The sequence below is a fragment of the Anopheles moucheti genome, chromosome 2, assembly GCF_943734755.1.
Source record: "Anopheles moucheti chromosome 2, idAnoMoucSN_F20_07, whole genome shotgun sequence".
Classification (NCBI taxonomy): domain Eukaryota; kingdom Metazoa; phylum Arthropoda; class Insecta; order Diptera; family Culicidae; genus Anopheles; species Anopheles moucheti.
This window is the reverse complement of record NC_069140.1, coordinates 34,840,667-34,867,407: the sequence shown is the minus strand read 5'-3', so window position 1 is coordinate 34,867,407 and position 26,741 is coordinate 34,840,667. Positions and strand designations below refer to the sequence as shown.

The window sequence follows — 26,741 nt, the reverse complement described above, 5'->3', positions numbered from 1 at the left end:
CCACGGTCAGAGGGGGGGGCTTTATGTTGTGTCCCGTTCGCTTCATTATTCGTGACCTCGTTGCGATACGTTGGCTGCACTTTGAGTAAATTTCGATATATTTTTTCCCCCAGTACATGGATTGGTGGTTAATAAGTTCTAGTATGTAAATGTCTTTTCATGTTTTGGGTTCGCTATTAGCGTGTTGCGCCTTTTTCCTTTTCGGTACGTATTACTTCTTACCGAGTTCTTCATTTTGCTGGATGCTATTATGTTTTATTATTGATTAAAATATTGTTTCTCACATTTAAACAACTTGCCGCTGCTCTTTTGAATGTTTTGCCAGTCTCGGTTGCAGCTTCGTTTAATTGCCATTGTACGGGGGATAGCATTGTAGGTGCACATTTTGTTTCCGTGGGCTTCTGGAACCGGTGCTGGAATAGAGTAGCTTAGTATATGCATGTACTTGTACATTGTTCTATCAGGTTTGCTTTTATTGTTTCAGGTTGTTTCAAATGTTAGCTGTCAGTTTGTCTTTTTATTTCGCCATGTCGTCTTGGACACACCAGAAGATTGCAAGGCAAGAAATTACAGGGTTTTCGAGTTCATGTGTCAAAGTCTCGATTCCAAGATTCTGTTCAAGCTAAGACTGGAATGAACCCAGTTAATTTTAGAATCGTTGTCCTGGTCTGAATCTTATCAATGAATGAAATATAATAGTCTGAATCTAGTACGCTATGCAAAACGTGTCAATTTTCTACTGTCAGTGCGTGCATGTCGCGAGTGCTTTGAACAGATTCGAATTCAGTTCCAGGAACAGTTCCAGAGTAAGGGAAGTATTCCGGGTCTACCTCGACACATGTTAGTTAAACATGACCAGAACCCAGAAAAGGCCTCCGACTTTTTGGCTTTATGAGTCCTTCTACTAGTGTTTTTTTGTATGACTTTTGACGTTTGAAGTTTTAAACACTCTAGTGGAGTGGATTTTGCACTTTGAAGGCTAAAGAACCAGGTTAGACCATGGTTAGTTACCAAATGATTAGATATTTCAAGTCAATTAAACAAGAGATTTATTTTGCATGATATTATGTTGAAAATTCATCATAAAATTACTTCGATATGGTCGTTTAAAATGTAACAGCATTGAGCATAACCAAAGCAACCAACCTCTTTTAGCGTGATACAATTTTGTGTCATGGCTCGATATTTTAAGCTTCCTAGCCTAAAGTATTCTAGACTGTTCGAAACCCCTGTATAAGGGTAAGGGCTTACGGAACAAAGATTCAGACATTCAAGATGATCGCTAAATAAAGCGAAGTTTTCAAGTTTAATTGTAGTAACATTAAAATAACTCCCTATTACGCAATTTAAAATAATGCAAGCACTAATCTATTCCAACACTGGTTTTGTGGCCATTTTTCCGAAATAATATTTCATGTTTAATTTAAACACCGTGACTCCATATGTTCTTCAGGTGTGTGATTTATCTAAAATTATGTTGGTTTTCGCCGCCGCTGATCGTTCGCACTTTAGCTTCTTCTTAGTGCATTGCTCCTTGCAGCACTCAGTGTATAACTAATCTCGAAAGAAAATTTACTTCCTCTGCACTGGAAAACTTGCTTTTCTTTTGTCCCTCACAGTGAAACAATGGAAAAAGAAGGAAAATCTCTATTATTTCTGGATGCGTTTAAAAGCTCTTTTGCACAACTCTTCTCTTCAGTTCTCTTCTTTACATGGTGTGCCATTTTTAACCCTAGTGCATCACGATTGCGTACTATGTCGTGTAAAAGGTGTGTGTATGTGTCTTGTTTGCATTACCTTTCCATTCAGCTGTTCAATCGACAACACCGCTTGTACAGTGACCCGTCCCCCCTCCATACCGTGTTCCGTAGTGTTTGTTGAGAAGTACTAATCAGTACACGTACGTTATTGCATCCTTACTTACCTCCACTCGGCTGCGTGACGCTTTGTGTTTGCCATTAGTGCTACTTCGTTCCGGTTGCGTATGCTTTGCCACCGGGACGCCGGGAGTTGTACGGTGTACGGTGTGTGTGTGTGGTGTAAAGACCTGCGCGAAGGTAACTATAGCTTGTAAGACAAATTTTAATAAACCAGTAGTAGCATATTTCCATCCCAACGAGACCAATATCACATATTCCCTCATGTTGCTTCGCATTGGACGCTTCAGCATCTTCCATTGCTTTCGGAAAGAAATGCGTATGGAGGAGGTACATGTACACACTAATAGTATAACCGGGTGTAGAAAAAAAAATACACACTCACACACTTTCCTAGCAGCACATTTTCCGCATCCTTGAGGAAAGGCGCATTCCATCACCACATAGTGTTTTATATTAAATTGTGTTCATGTTAAAAAAATCTTTATGGTGTGTACGTGCGGTTGTGTGTGTCTTTTTTTTACTATCATTTTTAGTTCTTTTTCAGGTTGTGGTTCTATTTATGGCCGTGGAGATTTTCTGCCTCGAAAACATCGATAAGCTATTAGCTCTGCTGCATTTACTTCGATTTTGCACCCATGTTGTTGTGGTTTATTTTTATATTGCTTAACTAATCTAAACACTTACTGTTGTTTTCAATGTTTTTTTTCTTTGTTTTTGTTTCATTTTGCTTTTATTTAGTAAAATTTTTATTTATTTCTTGACTGTTTTTATTGTTTGTGTTATTTCTAATGGAATTTATTAACTAGTTTTATTAAATATATTATTTCTATTTGTTTTCTTTTGTATTTATACTCTTCTTTCCTTTCTTTATTTTTTAACAACAATATTAACCTATTAGTTTTTATATATTTCTTTGTTAATTAGCAAATGTTGAGCTTTATCTTACATCTTTCTTCTAGATTATACTTTAATCGCCAACACATTTTCTTGCCTGGTGTTGCCTGGTTTCCAATGCATGTAGTGATGTGTGCTTCAACAAACTTATTCATCCAATGACCCATTAAGCAATGCATTAAAACAGGCATCAAGATATTGAAGGGGGTGCATGGTGACTCGCTCCACTATGGAGGCGTTGTAACTACGACCGCTACTACTTCTTCCACTACACCAACTACCACTGTCGTCAGTTGGTTCATCAATATCTATCCACACTCGCTAGCGCTTTCACGGCATGGTTTGGTTGTTGCTCCACGCAGGCGACAGGTTCGTATAGTAGTGGGTAATTGTAAGTAGTTTGTTTGTAAGCATTTCATTATTACGGTGTAGTAATACAGTAGTGCCATATCGTGTGTTATGTGTTAGCAGTATTTATAGTTAGTGTCTAAGAATTTTCCAGCTTGTGTTGCTTTAATGTGGATGTGGGCCCGTTTTGGATACAAGAAATGTTCACTGCATTACGGCTAGTTTCATACTGAACTCTACCATAACTTAACCTTCAACACTTTTACTGCAAACAGCACAAATACAAACGGTTCTGATCATGATGTGACAAAAAGAAGCAACCGAAGAGTTTGCGTTTGTTTGTTTGTTTGTGCCTCATTTGATGCCATCTGAAGCACAAACAGAATGCAAAGAACGAACCGGGAGATGATGTGCGACAGTCAGTCGGCACCCACTACGTGGCATACGAGCGCTTTGTTAGCGTTTGAACGTGACACTTTAAACGAAACGACAGTCCCACGGGGGGTGGTTGTGAGCCGCGAATGTGTGTGTGCGGATGATGTGTTCCCGCTTAATCCGCCGGTGACTGATTGGCACATAACCGTGCGCTTGGTAAGGGATGTTCCCGGTTGGGTGTGGGTGTCCTTTCACCGTACTGACAAAAACGAGGTATGGAAATGATCCATCGTATCCGTTCACTGCCGTGCCCGCTGTGTTGTAGAAAACAATGGGAAAATAAAACCAACCTGCATGCACACAGTTACGTCCCCGCGACTTTCCAGCGACTAACGAGGTATGACATTTCGGATTCACGTTCTGTATAACAGTTGCGTGCCTTTATTTTCTTTTATCTGTCCCTCGATGTGGTTGAGTGTGTGATATTGATACATTTTGGTGCAAACATTCCAGGATACCACGTGCGAATTGGGTGGCGCCTATTCGGGCATACGTGTGACCTATTCGGTGGTGCAATGGGGAAGCAATGCATATACGATATGGTTTTGTGTGGAGCACCGTATTTCGACACGATAATAATCCCTGTCGCGTTGTAGTACCTACTTTGATGACTTTTCGATGAACGCATTGATCCACCCGGTTCGATGAAACTGGGTGAGCGTACGCGGAACGATTATTCGTATCGGGGGTTTTGTTCTTCTGTGTACTACCGAACATATCAAACCGTCGTAACGTAATTGATTGATTGGCATCGTACTAAACCGTTAGGAAAATGTTTCCAATCGAAATTTCATCGCTTAATTGAGATATGAACGAGTCGATACAGGCAACGAAAGAAGGATGTGCGAATCTTTTTTAGGATATTTGATGCATTGGACCATCTCCATCGATCTATTGTGGTACATGTTGCTACTAAATGTTGCAGAAGCGTTTACTATTTAACAAGTATTCGTACTTCTAAACTGGAGTCGAGTTCTAGGGGTTTCAAGTTTTACTGGAAAACTTAATTCTGGAACGTCACTTGTACTCGAAAATCCTGTATGTAACGGATTCGAGTGCATCAATATAATTAAGGTTATATACCCAGAATAAGCATCATGTTCTAGTAATCGTCACAACTGACATTCATCTAATGGAACACTGCTACAATACTGCTTCACTTTACGACCACTAACTGAGTGTCTCATGAAGTTCGGGGAAAAAATACGATATAGTAGACATGATTGTTCATACTCTGTAGAATATGTATTTTAAACTTGCTGGGATTCGTAGAAATAGAGCTCTAAAGTTTCTGAAGCCCTTGGGTTTTTCAAAATATAACAGTTACATCCATGATAATATTGTTTAACAACAACAGAAAATCGCATTTTCACTGAAGCTGTCATTGTCAATGCTTTCGATTCGGCAAATATGGTAAATGTTTTTTTCCTTTCAAATCATATCCCTCCCGCTGTGCTAAGGACTCCGAACACCGGACGGTTAGTGTCAACCGGCATTTGCTTGCGTTCACAGACACTGGTTAAGGTTTTGCAAAAAAAAACATTTAGCTTGAAGCTTTTATTACGTTACCCGCAAAACCTTACAAACACACCCTGGATTCTTCCCACGTCCTCCAATGCATGGCTGACCGAATAGGGTCGAAAGCATGGGTTATCGCTAGGTTTCCAGTTGACGCGGGTCTAGGGTGGGTTTCGTTCATCTTAAATTTATGTCCTTCTTGAAGCTTAGTTTTTCTGTTGTTTTGGGAAATTTAAACGATTAAAATTTGTGTGTGTGTGTGTTTCTGTGTTGAAGGATGGCAAATAATCGGTTGGTAGATGATGAAGCACTAGAAATGAGAAATAAGGCCGAATCCTACCTTAACCTTTCATCTGCGCCTTACCCCTGCAGGCAGGATAACAGTGGAGCAAGGTTTTTTTCTACACTGTTTTTTGTTATTTTTGTCCAGAAATACCGCAATCTCGGAACAATTTCCCCATCCTCCCCCATCTTCCATTCACCGCACCTTTCACGGAGGAAACCCAAAGCGATCAAAAGGGCGTACTATAGGGCGTTGTTTAGCATTTTCTAAGAGAGCATTTAATTTTTATGATAAAAATAAAACGTAAATAAAGCAAAGGGACAAGCGAAAGCAAAATAGCTTTAAACAATCTTTCTAAACACAGCACCCGCCACTGCGCCATCATCGTTTGCTCGCGGGCTCTGCAACAAAATGGGGCTTGCCTGCAGGATAATAAAAAACAGGCACAAGATGAAAAGCAAACAGCAGCAAACGCTGGTGCCCCCAACCTGGGTAGGGGATTAGAATTTAGGAAGAAATTATTTTTGCATCACCCAAAACATCGTTATTACGACCACCCCGGTTCAGTGTTTTATTCCTCCATCATGCTTCTTTCGTTTCGAGTTTTGTATATAGAGGGTCCGACACAGGACACGGGCACCGAGTTTTGATGGGTTGGATCGTGGGATGATGACGATCGTGTTGGAGGAGGTGCTTTGTCTTTCTGTGTGTTTCCCGCTAGGGGGCGCTTCTTTCATTCAATCAACCTGCAGGGCAATCAAATTAAGTAGATCACAAGCGACCCCGGAAGGCGCCGAATTCAATATGCGGAATGTGCTTCCGTGCACATGCCCCCGTGGAGGAGTCGTGGCTTCCCAGACGGGCGACAAATGTGATGCGCGTTGATGAATCACCCTTGGACTTCTTCATTGTATGAGTGGAAAAGTTTAAGCTGAAGGGATATTTTGTTGTTCCACCTCACGAGATATCCTGCTGTAATCCCACTGGTAACGTTGTCATCTCTGATCGTGAATAATGGAGTCAGCTCTGGCAAATGCTTATATTTACGAGTTGCTAGTGCATCCAGCTGGAAGATTTATGCGATACCAGCAAGATTTCTCAAGGTCGCTGCGTTTAGCTATGCAAAACATTAGCGCATCGCGTAGTGGTGATCCGGATCCTTGGTCCGGACTGCCACAAGACTTTTACACGTTTCGACAACCATCTACTAAAGGGATACACTGCGTGGCAGCGCTCATCAATGGTTTGCATCGATAAATCATCAGGCTAACTCCCTCACACAGTAACCGGATCCTCTTTCCTCGAGTTAAGGGAGGGAGTGCTGGTTACGGCAAGGGAAATGGCCAACCCGGTAGGCGTAGTGCTTCTGATTCGATTAATTTTGAATGGTTTTAATGAGTATCATTCTCCCGGAACGCGATTTCATTAGGAATTAATGTGTTTTCCATTACGCATTGCATAAAAGACCAAAAGCTCAGCCAAACAGGAAGTGGTGGCTCCACCGTGTCTCAATGGTGTGGAAATGGGTATCCCACCCCCAACCTTCTCCCCATTATGGAACGGTAATGTGATTCTAATGCTGTGGCAAATAGGTGCGTAAATGTGTGTGTGTGTGTGTGTGTCCCTCCCACGTACGTGTGCGGAGAACGGTTCCTCATTACGTGTCCTGATGATTGGGTCACTTCCTGTTGAGCGTAGCGTTTGCCCCGTGCTGTGGTAGGTCATACCACCTTGCTCTCAGCTAGTAAACCCTCCCCATTGCTCGCCGGAATCGGCACAATGGAATTGTATCGATAAAACTTTATGTTTCTGCTCCCGCACGCGCGCATCCCACCTAGATGAGAGAGAATGAGAAGTCTAAATAACGAACTAATTAATCAAGTGTCGTTTTTTTTTTGTTGTTTTCTACCGTCCGGCGCACGTAAACAGAACTGGCACAGTGGCGGAAAATAGAAATAATGCTGATGATATTGCTTTTATGCACGAAACGTGTTCGTATCATAATCGATGCTGTGGGTGCTTTACCTCCGGATGTGAGTTCCTGTGTTGGGGATATAGTTCCTTTTGCACGGATACCACGACGACTCCCGTCGATGCCTTGGAATGCATCTGAATTCATTAGTATTTGATGAATTAATTGCCATCGAAAATTGAGTCCCCATAAAACGTGAACACCGGACGACCGAGTGGGGTGTTTTTTTTTTGTTGTTTAGGGGATTCGATTTGCTTTACGGTTATTAGTGACGCACGGGCATGCATATCAATAGAGTGTTGATTTGATTTGTTGATTTTGGGTAGCTCATTTTGATACAAGAAATGGGGAAAGATTTTCACTCCCCCCCCCCCCCCACTCGTCCAAACAATTACATTGAGAGATCAAAGATAATGCAGTCGAGGATAAGATCGACCTACAGTGACGGGTGATTTGTTATTAGTTGGGACACAATCAGTCTGATAAGACTGATTTTAGTGACGGATGATAGCTTCAGGTGTAATTAAACTTTAACTAATTTACACCTCCGTTTATCTAGCTTATCTCTTTGCCCCTTCACATCACCATCGTGATGGTTACGCTCTTCAAATAGTCCACTGAAGAACGATCATCTTCAGCGTAGTTTACAAAGAAAACGATTCTACCCGATAGTGATGTTTGAGGGGCCTTAACCAAAAACACCTCCAGACATGTTGTGTGCTTCGGTAGGGGGGGAAAACCCCTCAACCACACACCATCAACATCGATTAGATCGTTAATACCATATCCAAGAAAAGATAAGCGAACGAAGACGGTCCGGTCTGCTAGTCGTTCCTTTCCTAGCATACTTTCGGAAAAACACTCGCTTTTCTCATCAAACTACAGATTTAATCCTCCCTTCACGAGAGGAACGTCGACGACGCGCAGACGGTGAGGTTTATGCTCGTAATCTTCAAAGCTGCTTTTGCTGCACCAATAGTATAGTCAAATTAGAGCACAGCGGTACGGTGTCTTATCGTACGGGCGAAGAAATGTTGCCCGAGAATCTGTTCATCCGACGAAGCGTGGAAGAGTGAAGAGATCTAGCTGCCGTTACGGGTGAGAGGAGGCTTTAGCAAAAAGCGGTAGGTGTTAGTGTTCTATCATTCAATCTAACTTGCAAAGCTTAAGCCGGGTGTTAGGCATCGGGGCAATTCTTCTTCGCACAATCCCACGGACACAGCCACACAAGTTGTAGCACTTCAGCAATTCCGCTTCCTTCCATGCTCCGGTCGGGCAAAATTCCCCCCCCCCCTCTCGACTAAAGCTAAAGTGCTCGGGAACGTTCTAACGAGCTAGCATTGTTTCACGACAACAGAGAATCCTTTTCATTATGCGACTCTGTCACATATACAACCCGGTCGATTTTCCACATCGACCCGAGCGTAACGCGTACTGTTTTCCTATGCCCCCGATAATTGCCACGCGGTCCCTTTCCCAACCGTCATCATCCTCGTCATCGTCATCTTCTTCCCAAGTACGGTCTCGCCCGTGCAAGCAGATAACGGAGTTGGATAAGGAACACCCTCTTTTCCTATCATTATCATCAACGGCTTCACCACGGTCATTCGTTGAGAAGCGTGGAGCGCGTGCAGCACCACCACACAGTGCATGGTTCGCTGTTATTCTTAGCCTGCTCGTTCCGTTTTACTCCACAGCAATTCCCTGGTTGATTTCAGTCCCATTGTCACGTGGGATGTTTTGCTGGTGAGCCCGAAAAAAAAGAAAAAGTAAAAGCATATCGCATATGAAAAATACCATCAATTCTCAAGCATCATCCATATTTCCTACCATCAGGCTTTCCATCACCTATATCACCGGTGGTCGTATGCGTGTCGTGTGTAAAGCAAGAGAAAAAAGCTTAATCTCTGTGTTGTCCTGGTTCTGGTCCACCGAAGCCTTTCCCTTCGGCGGAAGATTCTTGTATAAATATTGCATTGCGCCTCGCTCGTGCTTTCTCCCTTTTTGTGTGGAACGGAGGGCACGAAATATTGAAGCCTTCGGTGTTTCGGCGCATGTGCCTCACCATTCTTTTATTTGCCGGGGCACGTATTGCGCAGCCGTGCGTCAACAGTGACGGATTTTAGTAGCTTTGGGGTTTTGTGTTTTTTGGATCGGAAACTCTACAGCTATTGTTTTTAATAGGGCTCTCGGAAAACACCCATCCGTGGTGCGGTTGTTCATGGTACGGGAAAAGCTTTCGCACGATAGAATAATTCCAACGCTAGGCGGCAATAGCCGCCCGTACTGCTACGAGTTCTGAGGGCTGCGTTTGAGTGAGGCTTCGAATTTGCTGGTTGTCACAGTGTGTTTGGACAGGTGACAAGTGTGAAGATTGTTGTACCACACTGGAATGCGGGTAGTGTAGCTAACGATGAAGTTGGTATTTTATTCGCGTTGATGTACTCCGTAAACTAGTCGTCCGAATTGCTGCGAATTCGTGAAACGGCAGGTTAAGTGTTTAGTGTGTACTTCCGGAGCACCACCTTCACCACAAGGTGGCCAATTGCCATCAAGTTTGCACGAACAGAGATTATGTTGATGTGTTTACTTTCGCGTCAATGCTGTGATCTCCGATGATCATCTACCTTGGCCGATTGAGGAACTCCCAGATCTACAAAACAAAACCATGAAGTTGTTTAATCAAATCGTTTGGAGGGGTAAATAGAAACCTAAACATACAACCACCTATCCCAAGATTTATTTTATCGATTTGAAAACCGGCAACGAGATAAGCACAAACTTACCCCACAGAAGTACTTGCGCGTCGTCCTGTGCATTTGTTGGGGGATGTTCATCAATTCCACCAATTTTCCTTACCAGCTCCCTAGTAGCACCAACACACCAACAAAATAAGCCGTGGGAAAAGCGAATCTAATCAGTGTTAGTTGCTTTCTCGCCGCCTTTCGTCTGCTGGTTTTTGTTGTTGCTGTTACCGTTTCGCCCGTGCGCTCATTTCTCTTTCCTGTGCTTTCGTTGTGCTCTTGCGTAATAGCGTGCGCCATGTGTGCGGGGGAAATGGAGGGACACACATTTCTAGGGCGACCGTGTTTAGACGCCACATTCCACGTGAAATCGAAAGTCGCTGATCGCGGAAAGTGTTTGTATGTGGCCTGCTATGAGCTCACCGTGGCGCTTCTCTCGCACGGTGTACGCACACATCGAAGCAACCCCCGGGCGCGCTCTCCCGGTTTTCGGGGGTGCGTTTGTTGAATTTGTGCGTGCTGCATTGTAGTGGTGGTGCGTCGTGAAAGCACCACACGTGGAACACACACACACACACGGGAACGCATGATGCGTTTACTTAATTCCACTTCGTACGATTAGCGTTGTTCGGTTCGCGGAAGACTGTCTAGACGGTTGGTGTGTATGCTAAGGATGACGTTGTTATAATGTTTTTACTCACAAAGCGTTTGTTTACGTTTCATTGTTTCTTTTCAGGCAGCACGGCCGTCAACCAAACGCAGTATTGTGGGATGTAAATGGACATGGCTCTCTAAAATGTAACAATCACCATCACCGAAAAGCTCTCGCGTGATGGCTGAAACCGAGTGATGTGATGTCGTGTTGAGTGTGTATCGTTGTGGTGGTAGTGCACGGATGGTACCATATTTGTTTCGCTAAGGACATACCACCAACGAACGAAATATCCTTGACTGTGAAGACAACGGACTGCGATAGTAGTAGTAGTAGTGAGAGTTATTATTGTTTACACAGCACACTGCGGGTATAGTGCGTGAATGGAAGCCATCTGGGAGCGAATTGTTTTAGTATCGTGCCTGTGTCGTGTCAGCTAAATAATTTTTTTATATCTTTTGACAGAGGTCTGTGCCCTTTTTCAGCAACCACTGTGTGTCATCGAGTGTAGGAAAATTAAAATACAAAAAACGATTTCAAGCGCGCGTGTGTGTGTGTGTGTTAGTGGTTGTCTAAAGGAGAAAAATTAGTGTACAATTTCGTGTGTGGCATAATCATCTTTTGAAGCCTTTGTGTCTCGTTTTCGTCATCGTCGCAGCGTATAGTGGAGTAGAAAGTCATCAATAGTGTATCAATATTAGCGAAACGTCAAAAAACAGATCAGTTGTGCCGATGGCACTACTGTAAACAAACACCAAGCAACCCAGTATCTGAAGGGAATTTCATTAGCAACGCTGTCTAAAATGGTGTAGCAAAGTGAAGTTTGCCAGTAAGTAGTTGGTGCGGTAGGTGTGATACGTACATTCCACGAGCACCTCTCGTTTTGCTCGCATCTCGGTTCCTGTAGAAACATACGACGAGGCTACCATCAAGCAAAGAACCGAGCGTCAACTGTGTCTGGTTGCTGCGTGTGAAGTGAAGAAATTTGGAGAAGATACGAAAAGAAATCCCTCAAACCGTACTCGTGGAGACGACCCAGTCTTTCCCCGCTAGAATTCACCGGCAGCAATGATGAATCCAAACCATTCCGGTGCATCACGGCGCCCGTACTCACGCGGGGCCGTGCCGCGCAACCGTTCACGGATGCCGTTCTCACCGCACCATACGCATCATTCGAACCGGAACCATGGTGGACACAACCAGCCATGGTACAATAAGGATATGGAGAATAGCTTTAACTATGGGTAAGTTGGCTCGTTGTCCAGGTTAGCGCTTCGTTACCATGCTTGGTTTAGTATACTTGTCAAGGGGTTTTATCTTTCGTACCAGCACAAGTGTAGTAGGCCATCTTTCTAGCATTTGATACGCGGGTTTGCATTGCTTTGCACACAAAACCCTTTTACACACATATACCGCAAAACATACACAAGCACACACACACACAAACACAAAAAGCGATCAGTGTGTGTGTTTCACTTAAGTTAGTTGCGAAACAAATAGGAAAAGATTTCATACATATATTTATGTCGATTAGAACACTTACAGCAAGGTTAAGGTTGCTCGGTAGAGGGTGGTAACAATTATGGAAGCACATGTAGAGAATGGTAACGATTGGAAGAATAGCCTATTTGCAAACGTTGTTAAATTAAATAGTGAAAATATTTCGAAATTTCGTGAGAGTACACTAAAGTATCGTCCATTGCAATGTGTGTAAGTAGCTTTCAGGGTTTGGCAACAGTTAGCATAAAACGAACAAGTAATCTCCAAAATACACTACTATAAAGTGGACCATGGGGATGTGCGTTACTCGAATTTCCGCGTTGGTCGAAACCGGGCTTTGACTAACTTGAAAGTTAAAAAGTCAACATTCTTTATTTATCGTAATACGTAATACACATTTGTTTCGTGCAAAACATAATCTTTGATAGAATACATTAGGAAAGTTAGACCCGGACCAAACCCCCGTAATGACTATTCAGCTAAGCTAAGATGCATATTCAGCTACACATTTAAACATTAATTAATATTTAAACAAAAAAGATTAATTAATTAAATGCTCTTATAGTGTTTCCCGTTACTTTAACGATTATTCGAATATTCTTAAGAAATTTAATTTAACTTAAAAAAAAGAGCGCACACTGCTGCACAACTGACAGAAACCCGCTCACTAAATTAACTATTGTACTTATCCACTGTTGATACCATTCTCTATACTGTAGTTTCCTTTGGGGCGAGTGGTATTTGCAATCGACTCAAAGCAGTGTATTTGCATTTGAATCTATTGCACATATCTGCAACTGATTGCATTGTTTGTGTTGTTGTGCGAACATTTTAGAAGAAAATCTGAAAAGGGACTCTTAGGTGGGGTAAATGTATTTCTTAATCAAAAAAACCAACTCTTCACAACTGCAACTGTCGTCCTGTCTGTCGGCTCCTCAAATAATAATACACACCTGCGATTTCTCTCTCAGATCCCATGACTTGTTTTTTTTGTTTGGTTCCAATGATGCAAAGTATAACGTTGTGTAATGAGATCAGTGTTGCTACCCACTCTTGTTCAGATATATTTATTATTATAGTTATTGCTACTAGTACTACTTCTACTACTACTGCTACTTACTACTATCACCATTTCTGTTGTTATTGCGACGCATATTTATGTAATTGTTGACTACTGGTATCGATGCTTGACTTTAAAGTGATGGTTATTGAGTTTTACATTAACAAATTCACCCTAGTTTTAACGTTCTGAACTGTTTAATGTTTCGTTTAGAAATATTTATTTCGGTTCAATTCAAAATTTTATGTTTGATTATTTGGAATTGTTTTGTGTTATCATGTTTTATACGGAAAGGTTAAGATTTATTTAAGATATTTTTTTCACACATTTTATGTCCTATTTCTCACTCATTATTTGTTGTTGTTGTTTTTTAAACAAAATTTCTGATTGAAATTGATTGCCAGTTAGTATATATTGGTGCTGTTCTTTAAAAAAAAACCCTGATTTTATCGTCCTTTTATTGATGTTTGTGTCTCTTTTGTTTTGCATTGAATGTAAATAAAAAAAGTCAAAACAATTGCAAGCAAACCCATTCATGTTAGTAAAAATCATACGTTCTTTAGGCAATACTTTATCTCTTTGCTTGGCGATTATATTCCTAGCAAATGCTAAATACACCGTGCAACAGCATCCTTCTTCATTATAGTACATATATAAGCAGCACGTGCCTAATTTCCGTTTGGTGACCTATTCTAGCGACTGCGTCACCCCTTACTAATTATCATCGGTTGAGCGTGTCTCACTAGTGTGGTAGCAATGTTGCATTGGAAGTTACAAATTTCTTGTTATCGTATAGAATGTGATGCGTTGATGTGTTGAGCAAGATTTAAATGTTGGTGGTTTGTTACCTTTCTCCAAAAAATGTGGGCATCGATCGTTGTTTAAGTTGCAAAGACATTAACATACGCGGAACAGACGCATCCATCCATTGGTGCCGCGGTAGTTCTTTTTCACCAGCAGCACTATTACCCTCATACACACAACACGCACTTTGTAGGGAGAATTAAGAATCAAATTTGCGCTAGTTGTGTTACCCTTCTTCTTTCAATTGCCTTTCTCCAAGCCGCAGCAGGTACTTACGTTGCTATATTCCGATGGTTCGTACAGGATTTGTGAGCTAAACTGTTATGGTTGCAGGGAGTTGTGCCATTTGTGATATAAATCCTTCATTACTGTAGCACGTACATTATCGCTAGAGCTCGTATTAGTTTGTAACATGACAAATTTCAAATTTCGGTTTACCCCGGATGCATACATAGTACAATGTGTTGACATGTTTCTTTATACACCTTCATACCTCTACTGATCGGTATCTGTTGTGCTCGTATGTTGCAATTAGCATATGGTTTTTTTTTTCTTGTTTTGGTTTACTGTTTCATGTTTACATCGTATTAGGCTGAAAACAATTCGCTTCCAAGTGAGTGCTTGTTAAGCTCCAACCTTTTTTTGTTTTCTTTACATGTATCTGTATCAAGGACATACTTTCCCTATCATAGTGTTTGTAGCAAATGTTTCAAATTCAAGTGGTTTCATTATTTTTAAGCAAGATATTATTAAATTATGTATGTTGAGAATTACAAGGCTGCTTACACAAATGTTTCAATGTATAATTCTCTCAATCGGAATGAGCGAAATGAATCTGATCTGATCGGATTCGATCTAAGTCATGCATTAGCAATTATATGAATTTAAAATCCTTAAAAAAATAATATAAGATTGTTTTGTTAATTAACCTAGCGATAAATTATGCTATAGAGCAAATAAATCAAACGTTCGTTTTGCCTGCATTTTGCAATTCTTTCGGCCACTACTACCACCAGCCAGTTTTAGAATAAAAAAGGGCATCATGCTGATTGCCGGACACCACTGAGGTCACACCGTTAGTGCTAGCCTAACATAATGTTTTTTTTTTCCTAAATCTACAATTAATATCCTGACATCGTACGTAGGATTTTTGTACTAGCTTAAAAATTGAGATGGTGGAAATGGTTTTGAAAAAGCAAAACTGGTTTTCATACTCAAAATTGAACGTTATTATATTGTAGTTTATTTATGGCAATATTCAGAAATTTTTAATAGTGTCCTTAGCTGTACGCCATGAAATAAGCTACCGAGTTACACACAATACATAATAATTTAAATGCTCATCTTGTTAAACAATCTTAAAAAAAATGGTTAAACTCTTCCCTAATATTTGTAGCATCGAAACACTAAACCAAAACCGCATTACTTAATACAGACCCACACAACAGCTGTGTTTTCTTCGTATATATCGTGCATCTGCTGCTCTTACTTCCACATGTTCCCCATGCTCATGTGCAAACGAATGTCATGTATTTTATATCACAAATAGCTTTTTTGATTAATAATTTACCGCATTTACCACGTGGTGTAAGAGTTTCAGTTTGTGGTTTTTCCTCTACCCCCCGGTATAACAATTTATTCTACATGTAGAGCAGTGCAGTGATTGTGTATTGTGTTATCGTTTGTACAAGTGCAAGACAAATTATGCAAAAAAACACATACACACATACACAAACACACTGGAACATATTTACATAAGCTTACCGTAATTGTAATTGTAAATTATATCATTTTAATTAATACATAATTGTTTTTAATTTTTTCTTCCGCATGCTTTTTGTCCTTTGTGGTAAATTTATTGCAAAATATATCAAACTGAACTGAAACTGAACTTCAAAAAAACCCCCAAAACTCTGATATGTACAACCTGCCACCATCACTACAACTCCTACCACCCAAATATGATCTTCTGCAATGTACTGCGTACTACTACTGCTGCTACTACTTCTACTACTAATCCCTACCTTTTTGCTACTTCATCTTCAAAACCGACACGCATCAAACATACTGCGCTACCCTTGCGAATGTAAAACCCAACCTACCACACACCCACACATGTTACCGTCGCAATTTATTTGGTTGAATTCCCTTGCCCTAATTCTGGATATGTTTTGGTATTATTCATTACTATGCTATCGATTTGCGATTACGTGTTGTTCTCTGTATTACTGTTTTTTTTTCATCACCTACGCTCCTTATAAAATGCGATAAACTGTATTGCCTGGTTCTGTTTCGTTGACACTGGTTGCAAAACGTGCTTTAAAATTTTGTAACTTTCTCCTGTACAATATTGCGACGATTGGTTTGTAATTGTAATTGCCGTGCTTCATATTATTAACCCCTTCTGCACCTATTTCCATTGTTGGGTTTTCCGTTTATGATACTTTATTGTTTGTTTTTTTGTTTTTTGTATGTCTTAATACATGGTGGTGTATACCAACGTGTTAATTTATTTTCAAATTGTGGTCTCGGAAAAAAACAAATCAACCACCTAACATTTGTGGGCGAATATACACGCACACTCCATCCATTTCCTAAACCCTTCCTTGCGCTCCCTATGAAAAAAAAACACACACACACGAACATACACACGCTGCAGTGATAATGGAAGTAGTCCCAAAGAATCATCCTTCACCTACACGTCCAAGTCCCCGCCGGTGCAGTTGCATTCCCCTCCTGTAGCGGGCCGCCAAACGGCGGCAGCCATACTCATGCCTTACGGTGCTGCTGACGATGGTAGTATTAATAATAGATCTCAACAAATTCTTAGAGCCGGCCCGAGCCACATTGACCGACACCGGATCAATATGGGCGGTAATAGTATGCAGGATCGCAACCGGCACACGATGAGTGCCTCCACGATCGATCGCCATTCGGTGAGTTACATGCGGTTGCCGTTTTCCAACTCTCGCCGTTTCTAATGATTTATTCTCCATTCCCCATTCGCATTAGAATCATTTCGAGGGACCATCGAATTCAACGCGCGGTTCGGATCTGCACGGTGGTGACGCACGTTCGGTACTGTCGATGGACTCGATGCGTAACAGCCGCGATAACAATGGCGGTGGTGGTGCCCGGGAGCGGTACAGTCCGCATTATCACACCGGCGGTGGAAACGGATCCGGTCCGGCAGGCGGCGGAAATGGCAACCAATCGTCCTCGCCCCCGTACTGCCCGGTGGATGGGATCGGTGGGAATGGTGGCATCAAATCGGACAGTCCGTCCCGCAAGCGGCGCCGTGTTTCGTCCCGGCTACCGAGCCAGTCACCGCCCGCCGCCATCTGGGAGCATCGACGCTCACCGCGCAATGGTGGCGGTGGCGGCGGCATGATGTCGCTGATGGGAACGAGCGGTGGTAATGGCGGTGTGAATGGTGGTGGCAATGGTAACAATGGTGGCATGGGTAACCATGTGATGAACGGGCATCATAACCTGTCATTGCAACAGCAGCAGCAGCAGCAGCAGCAGCAGCAGCAGCAGCAACCACAATCATCGCAGGTCTCGCAGCAACAGCAGCAGGTTCATCCACCACCGCTACTCCATCGGGACCATCCCCAGCAGCAGCATCATCATCACCAATTACACCATCATCACCATCTCTCGCAGCAGCAGCAGCAGCAGCAGCATCAACAGCAGCAGCAGCAACAACAACAACAGTCACACCACCACTCGAACGGTGGTGGATCTCATTTGCATCCGGGTACGGGCGGTAATCTGGCTGCTGCCATTATTTCGCAGCTTCAAACGCACGCCCACCACCCGCAGGGCAGCCCACCATTACGGCGGCCACGCTTTCACCGTGAGCAGCAGCAGCAGCAACAGCAGCCCCAGCAACAGCAGCAGCAACAGCAACCACCGCAACAACAGCGTCCCTGGGAATCGCTGACGCAGGTATTCCAGCAGGCACCGGCGGCACAGGCACAGCACCAGCATCCGGCTTCGTCACTGATGGTCGATATCAATCAGGTGCCGGTTAGCTTACCGCTTGGTCACCACCATGAGCAGCTGTGGACGTATTCGGCGGGTCCACACATTTCGATCTGCTCCGGACATCCAGCTGCACCGCATTTGCCACCGTGTCAGGTAAAGATGTTTACTGCTAATTTTTTTCGTTTTTCGCCGTAGGGTTTACTTTTCCAAAAATTTGGCTATTAAACTTGAAAAACCAGGGACCACGTAAGACGCAGAAGAGAGTGTGATTTTAGTTACAGGAGAATTCAAATAGCTGATGCGGTTCATTAAAGCACAGAAGTGCTCTGATACTTATATTCCAAATTAGGAATAAGTAGTCAAACGAAATAACATTACATTTATCCAAATATATCGTAAGAACATTAGGAGGGACGGTACCAAGAACAGAGAAGTTTAGGAAGACTTACTTTGAAGCGGATGTAAGAGTAAGAACATTTACACGGTTAGTGAGTGGTCAAGGTATTGAGATATCAGACTGTCTGAGGGCCAAAGCAAGAGTATTTTTTCTTGAATGTCATGCTTGTTGAGGTCTGAGAGCATGACAACTATGCAAATACATGATACAAGCTGTGTTATATTTCGAACAATATGACTGATTTCGCCAATGTTGGGGTCTTCTTTCGCACACAGGTTCATGGAGTGTACCCGCAGCCTTTCGCCCAAACGTGTGGTATCGGAGGCCACTTTGGTAGCTATGCATCTTCGGCAGGACCGGCACTAGCCGTTCCACATCCAGCACCGCATCAAGCGCACTATCAGCATCCACATCTGGCGCAACAGGTAGGGCAGGAAGCATAACAAATATATTACATTCCACAATGTTTACTTATCGCAATGTTTTTCTCCCCCTTCGGCAGCGTACTGATGGTCTTTCGCTGGACGGGTTGGAGCATGCGGGTGCATCACCGTTGCACCTGTCGCCGCTTACAACACACGCGCACCATCTGCACGGTGCAACACCGCAGATGACGCAACTGACCGCGGCGGCCCAACCGATCTACATCTCCACCGAGGTAAGTGCCGTGGGTAGTGAGGTGCCCCGTACGGGCGTCACACCCGCTGGAACACTGATCCCACTGATCGCGAACGTCCCGCAGGGTCGCAACTATGAGATACTGCACCGGACGGTTCGCCGGGCGATCACGGCACCGCGGCGCAACTTTGCCCGCTTCCACTGGCCCGGTCCACCGCCGCCGCCTCCGCCGCCACCACCACCGGCCCATCACCAGCACCATCATCCGGGCCACCATCCGACGCATCATCATCGGGCACATGCTGCACCACCGCCGGCAGCACTGCAGGCCCATCCACAGCCGCTCGGCCATCCGCAGCCGGCCCACGTCACGCTGTCTGCCACGACGTCCGCCTATTCGGGCATTTTGCTGAACTTCCTGTAAGTGTGCAACTGGCGAGCTACGAATGGCTCTGACCTTCTCCCTATACATTAACAAACCCTTTTCCTTGCCTTATGGCACTACACGCATACGTCAATTCACTAACACAAACCCAGACCCGTCCGATGTCCTTTCAGAGCGATGTTCCCGTTGTCCACGTACGGTCCGCCGGATCTCAACTCACCGGATTCGAACGAAACGGAAAACTACGAAGCCCTGCTAAGCTTGGCCGAACGGCTTGGGGAGGCAAAACCACGTGGTCTGGCACGGCCCGAGATCGATCAGCTGCCGAGCTACAAGTTTAACGCGGAAACTCACACTGGTAACGTATATTGTGCAAGTGATGGGAGGTTTTGCCCTTCAAGTGTATTTATTAATGTGTTTCGGTGTTTTGTTTTAGGCGATCAAACATCGTGCGTGGTTTGTATGTGTGACTTCGAGGCCCGTCAAATCCTGCGAGTTTTGCCATGTTCGCATGAGTTCCATGCTAAGTGTGTTGATAAGTGGCTACGGGTAAGTATATTCAACCGTTCTTGATAATATGTCGGTGCAGTACATTAGTTTCGCGGTGGTAGTAGAGGTTCCCATTTGAATATCATTGTGTTGGAGAATTTAACCCGTTGATAAACAAAGTTCAATAAGTAATCTCTTACACAATAATCCCTCACTTGCAGTCCAATCGTACATGTCCAATTTGCCGTGGCAACGCATCGGAGTACTTCGAAAGCAGCGAGGAGCAGTAGTCGTGTTCTATGCAAAAACCGCAAACCCTAACCGAAAATCAATGTCCTGGATTATCACAATTCTCGGTATGTTGTCGTGCGATAGACGCAGATGCACATTCGCGGTAAATTTGTCAGGGAATGACACATTTTGCAATAATCCTCCAATCAGAGTCTCAGTAAAACATTCTGCCTCATCGGAAAGATTGAAGATTGTTCGTGAAATCCAAAGTTTTATTTTGTTTAATAGGAGCTACATACAACATGCAATCGTTCGAACACGCCAAGGAGGATGTTGTGCCGTTTTACGCTTTAATTGTATACGTTTCCTTCACGCAAAATCGTTCCCTCCGGCCCCAGCCAGTAGCGAGTAAGAAAAACATGTGGGCAGCTCTTAACTCATAATCGTCTATTAGTTAGTTACATGCAAAACAAAGAAACTGAATATTTTCCTAACAAGTGATTTTTTTTTCTTCAAAAGGGCTAACAAGAGGAAAGCGTATGTTTAAATTTTGAGGAAAACTCAGTTAGCAAGAACTTGAATTAACGTTACGCTTAATCGTAAGTTGAAGCACCCATAATAGCTGCTTTCCATTTTCTATTCGCAATGTTATGGTTACTTTTTTGTCGTCAGGAACGAAGGAGGTTTTTCTGCTGGGGGACCGTTTTGAAATGCTTTTTTTATTTTCTTGCTAGCGGAAACTATATAAATGAAATATATCATAATCTACAAAACCCACGTTTATCACAAAGATAATTAAAAACGATAGAAAACGAAATGCTAATGCAAGAGCCATTTCGCAAACCACCCAAGAGCAATAATTCGAAAACAACAAACACAGCAACCAGCTCAGTCAACGTATACAACAAAAGAAAATGTTTTCATAGGCCATAATATAAGTAGCGAATGGAAGCGAACTAATACTGCTAACTATGTATAGCATTAGAACAAATATAAAGGGGAAAAACAATTGAACACAAAAGCAAAAAAAAAACCAAGCCACGTAACAGAAAAGGAAACGACACCCACACACACACGCGCGCGCATTTTTATGCCAACATTAGAGCGCTTGGTAATATAATAACGCAATGGTCATCGGTAGCAATCTCGTTTTGCTACCTATATTTTGATAGTAAAAGCACAATCATTTTAATGCAAACGATTGTTGATTTTAACCATGATTATATTGTACTATTCTACTATTCTTATCTATTCTTTTAATCGGTATGCCACAGTCAAAGTTGCTTACGTTTGTTTTTATTACTTTTTCAAATAATCTTTAATAAGTTTTCCGTTCGTTTATTTGACCTAATCTGGTCACATAATGGATTATATCGAGTAAAAATATATGTGTGCCATGTGTATGTGCGTGTGTGTGGTCGGGGGGAGGGAAAGAGGGGTGGCTTTTATATCGTTTTTTTTATGTTGTCGTGATTAGCATAACTCGTACACATCGTTCATCGATTGATATAGCTACATTGCATGGTTGTGGTTTTATAATCTGCATTACTTATTGAAATACTTAATCAACGAAGTATGAAAATGTCCTCCCCCCTTCCGAGCTGGCTGGAAAGGGAAGCTGGTATCAATTAATTGTTAAACATACGTAGGACCAATGCCATAATAGCCCCGATTCAATACATAGTCACCAATGTTATGACTAAAAGAGGATGTTACGCAAAAGCTTTTACATGGATCTACAACACTAACAAAATCTCAGTACGGATAAATTTCAACCAGAGTTACCTTAATGATTGGGTTTTTTTTTGCATCGGTAGCATTTAATAGTTTTGTTTTGTTTTTATTCGCAACAATATTTAGCATGAGCTCGTGTTCTACAATCACTATTCACCAAATGTTACGTTTTGCTTACGAGAAACGAACTAGTAGTAAGCAGCAATTTTAGTTCATAATTTAGTTAAGGTATCGGTTATAGTTTTTTTTTCTCTCCCCACCTTTACACATATACGGTGAGCTTCAATATCGTTATGCTGCTTGCATAAGTTACGTAACATAAAGGGAACCTTTTTGAAGATATGTTTATATTTGCTTCTGTTTTTAACATTATGGGTGCACGCGTTTTATGCAAGAACTGACTATTTCAACAAAACAAGAAAAAAACATTCCAATTAGTGTTACTATTAAGGCAGTATCATTTATCGATTGGGAAAGGATTTGCAATCATTTTCCAAGCTGAGCGTATTTTAACGATAATTTTTCTTATTTTTCTTCATAACTCTATATAGCAAATGCATTTTAAATTCCCCGTATGCGTATGTTTTACACATTATGCTGCTGTTTATGTTAGCGATACATATCTGTTTGCTGGGGATTTGCTGTTTCCTTATAGTTTGTTGCGTGATTGTGCTAGATGTTAATGCAAAAATTGACCCATGAGCTATGTAACAATCATTTGAAAGCAATATGCTAGTGAGTTCCTGGCACAGGGTTTTGTTTAATCTCTGGACCGCTTAATGATCTCGAGTAAACTGTGTGTGTAAAGGATCGTTGAACATAACCCATTATTGTCATCACCTTTATTACTCATACTCTTATCGTGTGTATTTGTGGCAAATTTTGTAACCTACCTTATCGACACATTTTCAATGCCATACAGCTTTATTAAGATAGAAACGTGTAGTAGTTGTTGGCCCGGTTTCGTGGCTAGTATTTTCCCGGCAACTTACGCTTCTGCAAATAGCACGTCCTGGGTAATCACACGCAGGACTTGAACTATCGTTGGATTTAGTTATGATATTTTACATAGGGAAGGAAAATTATGTTCATTGGTTAGGTAGTTTCCTTTTCTAATACATTGTTGTTCCATGGGTTTGCTTGGGAATTTCTTTTAACACGACGTATCACTATTAGCGGGTAAAATGCATACGGTAACTTTTTCGCTGTGTGATTGGCAAATCGCCATTACAGCACACCTGCTGATGATAACAACCTTTTTCTTCATAATGAGGAAAACCCCCATTTTAAAATATGACTTAATCAAAATCGATTTTTCCCTATCTTTTTTCACGCTCCTTTGCTACAGTAGTTTTTAGTTGTTAGTTTTTTTTACTGTTCTATTTCTAATGAATGCAAAACGAATAAAAACGCTAATCCTATTGAATGTGATTTTGGTACAATATTAGCTTAGAGGAACGATAAATCGAACCGTTTTGTATGTAATGTGTGTGTGTGTGTATGCGCGCGCGCATGTGTAGCGATGCAGGAGGATGTTAAGGAATAAAGAAATGAAACAAAATCATACACATTTTAAAACGTGTAATAAAATCCGTCATAGAGTCCATACAAAATCGTAATGAAGTGTAAAAGACAATGAATGTGAAAAGGGAATGATACACTGAAAGAGCATTTCCTATATGAGCGACACAATAAATAGACCGACAAACAACGGTCCTGGAGTGTATTATGCAGGAACCTAAATATATCTGTAAACAATTATTCATAAGAAGCGACAAGTACATTTTAAAACGGGATCAATGGATAGGTTTAAAGAGAATCACGCTTATGATCGCGCGCTTGTGATGGGTTTTTCGTAGTACTATGAGTTTGTTTTCGGGTTGTCCATTTTGCAAACTTTCTACCACTTCCCGTTGTTTAAAATAATAATCTTAACCGAACGGTAGGAACACGGTGTACCGAAACGTGTGAATGAAAAATGGTTTGGTTCGCTCGCTGCATCAAGATACACCTTTTTACGACGGACTGTTTTTTCTGGACAATATTTGAATCCTACTACAACTTTCGACAGCACAACATATATTCTATCGCTAGTCTACACACTGTTGTTGTAAAAAAATAATTACATAAATGAAATCTTGTGCGCTCACCTATCGAAACCACACACCACACACTCTGCACGCTAAATGTTGTAATATTACCGCCTGTACCAGAACTGCCGAATGCGTTATTTCGTATGAATGTGGTGCGCGTGTGATTGCGCACACTAACGGGGGCCCGCTTATCAGGCGGGTTTTTGGTTATGTAAAGTGTGAATGGGTTTGTTGCATGAATGGGAAAAATATTAACAAAAAAAGTAAAATCACAAAAAAAGTTTAAGTAAACAAGGTAACAGCAAAGCATTATTGTGTGCCCCTCCTACATTCTGGACTGATCTTTATATATATACATATGATGAACAAACATTAAAAAGGTACATATTAATATACATTATACGGTGTAAAGCAGAAGTCGTACGATGATGCAATGGACGCAAGTGAACGAATATGAAATAGTGGCGTGCGAAAAATATGCGTAAAACCATATATCGATCCATTGATTTGTGTTTCTTCTTTCCCCACTCCCGCGCGAACAACATTCCACAGTATTGTCCCCATTAACTCTAATCCCCTCTTTGAAGCCAAATAGCGAAAGATGCATGTGAAATTTAATTACACCAAATAAAGGAACAAACCACTGTGCAGGATTTAAGGACATTTAAAAATAAAACCAAGCGCCATTAAGTAGCATGCGCCAATCCTTGCAATTGGCTTCTTATAACAGAGAAGAACCGAAAAGAGGAACAAAATACAGAGAAAAGTGTAGTATGGTAATACTTATGTGCGCAATCTTGCTGATAGTGCGTGTGTGTGTGTGTGTGTGTGTGTGTAGCGTGACGACTTTTAGTGGTTTCCATGTTGAGTATTGTGCGAAAACAGAGTTAAAAGCAAACAATATTATATAAAAAATCAAACACACACACACACACACACTCAAAAACGAAACATAATGAAAGTACATCCGCCCTGTTTGAAAGTAGTCCTTAACGGACGCCCTTTATATTGTTGCAGTAAAGGTGTGTAATATAGCGAGCGAAACCTTTGCCCGCGCGTAACCTTTCCAAACCAGCGGGCATCGCACGATCGCTCACAATATATCTTGTATCTTCCTTACATTTTAAAACGATGTTCAATATTTATTAGTGAGGGGAAAGGGGCATCCGGCATCCGGTAAATCAATAATCAGTGACGCCGTAGGACGCGAGCGAGCTGTCGCAACGAAACAGGAAATTTTGGAAAAAGCAAACAAAGCAAACACCCAAAATACACACATACACACACACACACACACAACTAAGTGCACTAGGAGATGTGTCGTAGAGTAAAGGAAAAGTACATAACACAAAAGAAGAGGAAGAAAACACACACAGCATACAAAACAAAAATTAAAATGCATTTTCGCTGCTGCTAGATGTGATAAACTTTAATGAAGAAAAGCAAACATTATATATATATATATATATATGAAACAAACGAAGGAGGAAAAAAACACAAAAGAAAACATGGAAAAACGAACAAAACAAAACCATTAACAAATAGTTTAGAATAATACCAAGATGTCCAAGAGAGTGTGTGTGTTGCTAACAAAACAATAAAACTAAATAAACCACCAATGCAAATCTCTCTTTCTGGCTATAACACCCCCTTGAATCCCACAGCCCCCTCTTCTTCATCCCCAATACGCTATTTGCTACCAAATATGTGCATGTGCAGCTGTTTTGTATAGTTATGTTCGGTATAGTATACTAAACTATTTGTCGTAGCGGGCACGCACTACCTTCGCTTGAAACGTATTTTTTTATTAGTACATCCTGCCAAACCGAATGTGACCTTCTGTTTTTCCTGTTTTTCGTCGGGGTAACTAAAACAATATTCATTTATCACAGACAAACTAATATACACATAGCTTCGTACTGTAAATTATATATTATTACTGCTTCCGTACACACCGTAGTGGAAGAACTTTTCGGAAGATTTGTGGTTGCAATATTTGGTTGAATCAAATCCATCTGAATGCGTACACTCACATTCACTGTTTGCGTCCGAATATTATCATATATAAATATGTATACACGCCTATGTTTCCGTCTATTATGCTGTGGTTGCGTGTTATGCTATCGATAATCATTCGATCATTCAACGAACCCAATAGACCAATCGGGGGTGCGAGATCGAAGGCTTTATTCTTCATGATCACTTCTTGTCCACCCTTGTTCTTTCGTCCTTGGTTTCGGAAAATCGGGCCGTTAGTTTTATTGGGAAATTCTCGAACACATTGCACATTGCACTTTGCAATATGAATATATGCTCACACAACCATCGTGATCCTGCTCCCGGCTGCCGATCGGTCCGCGCTGGATCAGTTGGCGCTGGAGTTAGTGTGGTGGATTGTTGGGACAAACCCAGTGTAGCGGGTAGATGTAAATAGCTTCGTTTTTGCAATACTCTGACGCTTTAGTATCTGCATTTGTCAAACAACCGCGTACAGTTACACAGCAATGCGTGATGAACATTACCAGTAAGATGAAACATAGACACAAAAGAAACAAAAGCAAATCGTATGGCAATAAACGGACATGGTTAGATATCTTGCGGTAAACAAAATACTAACAAGACACAACAAAAAACCAACCCCTCACCACCACCAGACGCCATAGAGCCATCACCACCTACCAGAGATATTAATTTAGCAATGATCGTACAAGCTC

At 41.7% G+C, this 26,741-nt stretch overlaps 1 protein-coding gene across 1 annotated transcript; it reads left to right on the top strand.

Moving 5' to 3' along the window:
- The first annotated feature begins 11,014 nt into the window (after positions 1-11,014).
- LOC128308539 (putative uncharacterized protein DDB_G0291608) lies at positions 11,015-21,291 on the top strand. The gene is made up of 8 exons (XM_053045500.1): positions 11,015-11,970; positions 16,750-17,026; positions 17,103-18,233; positions 18,753-18,902; positions 18,980-19,515; positions 19,633-19,838; positions 19,917-20,029; positions 20,191-21,291. Exons 1-8 carry the CDS (start codon positions 11,795-11,797, stop codon positions 20,257-20,259), a joined length of 2,658 nt encoding a protein of 885 aa, XP_052901460.1. The 5' UTR covers positions 11,015-11,794; the 3' UTR covers positions 20,260-21,291.
- Positions 21,292-26,741: the final 5,450 nt, after the last annotated feature.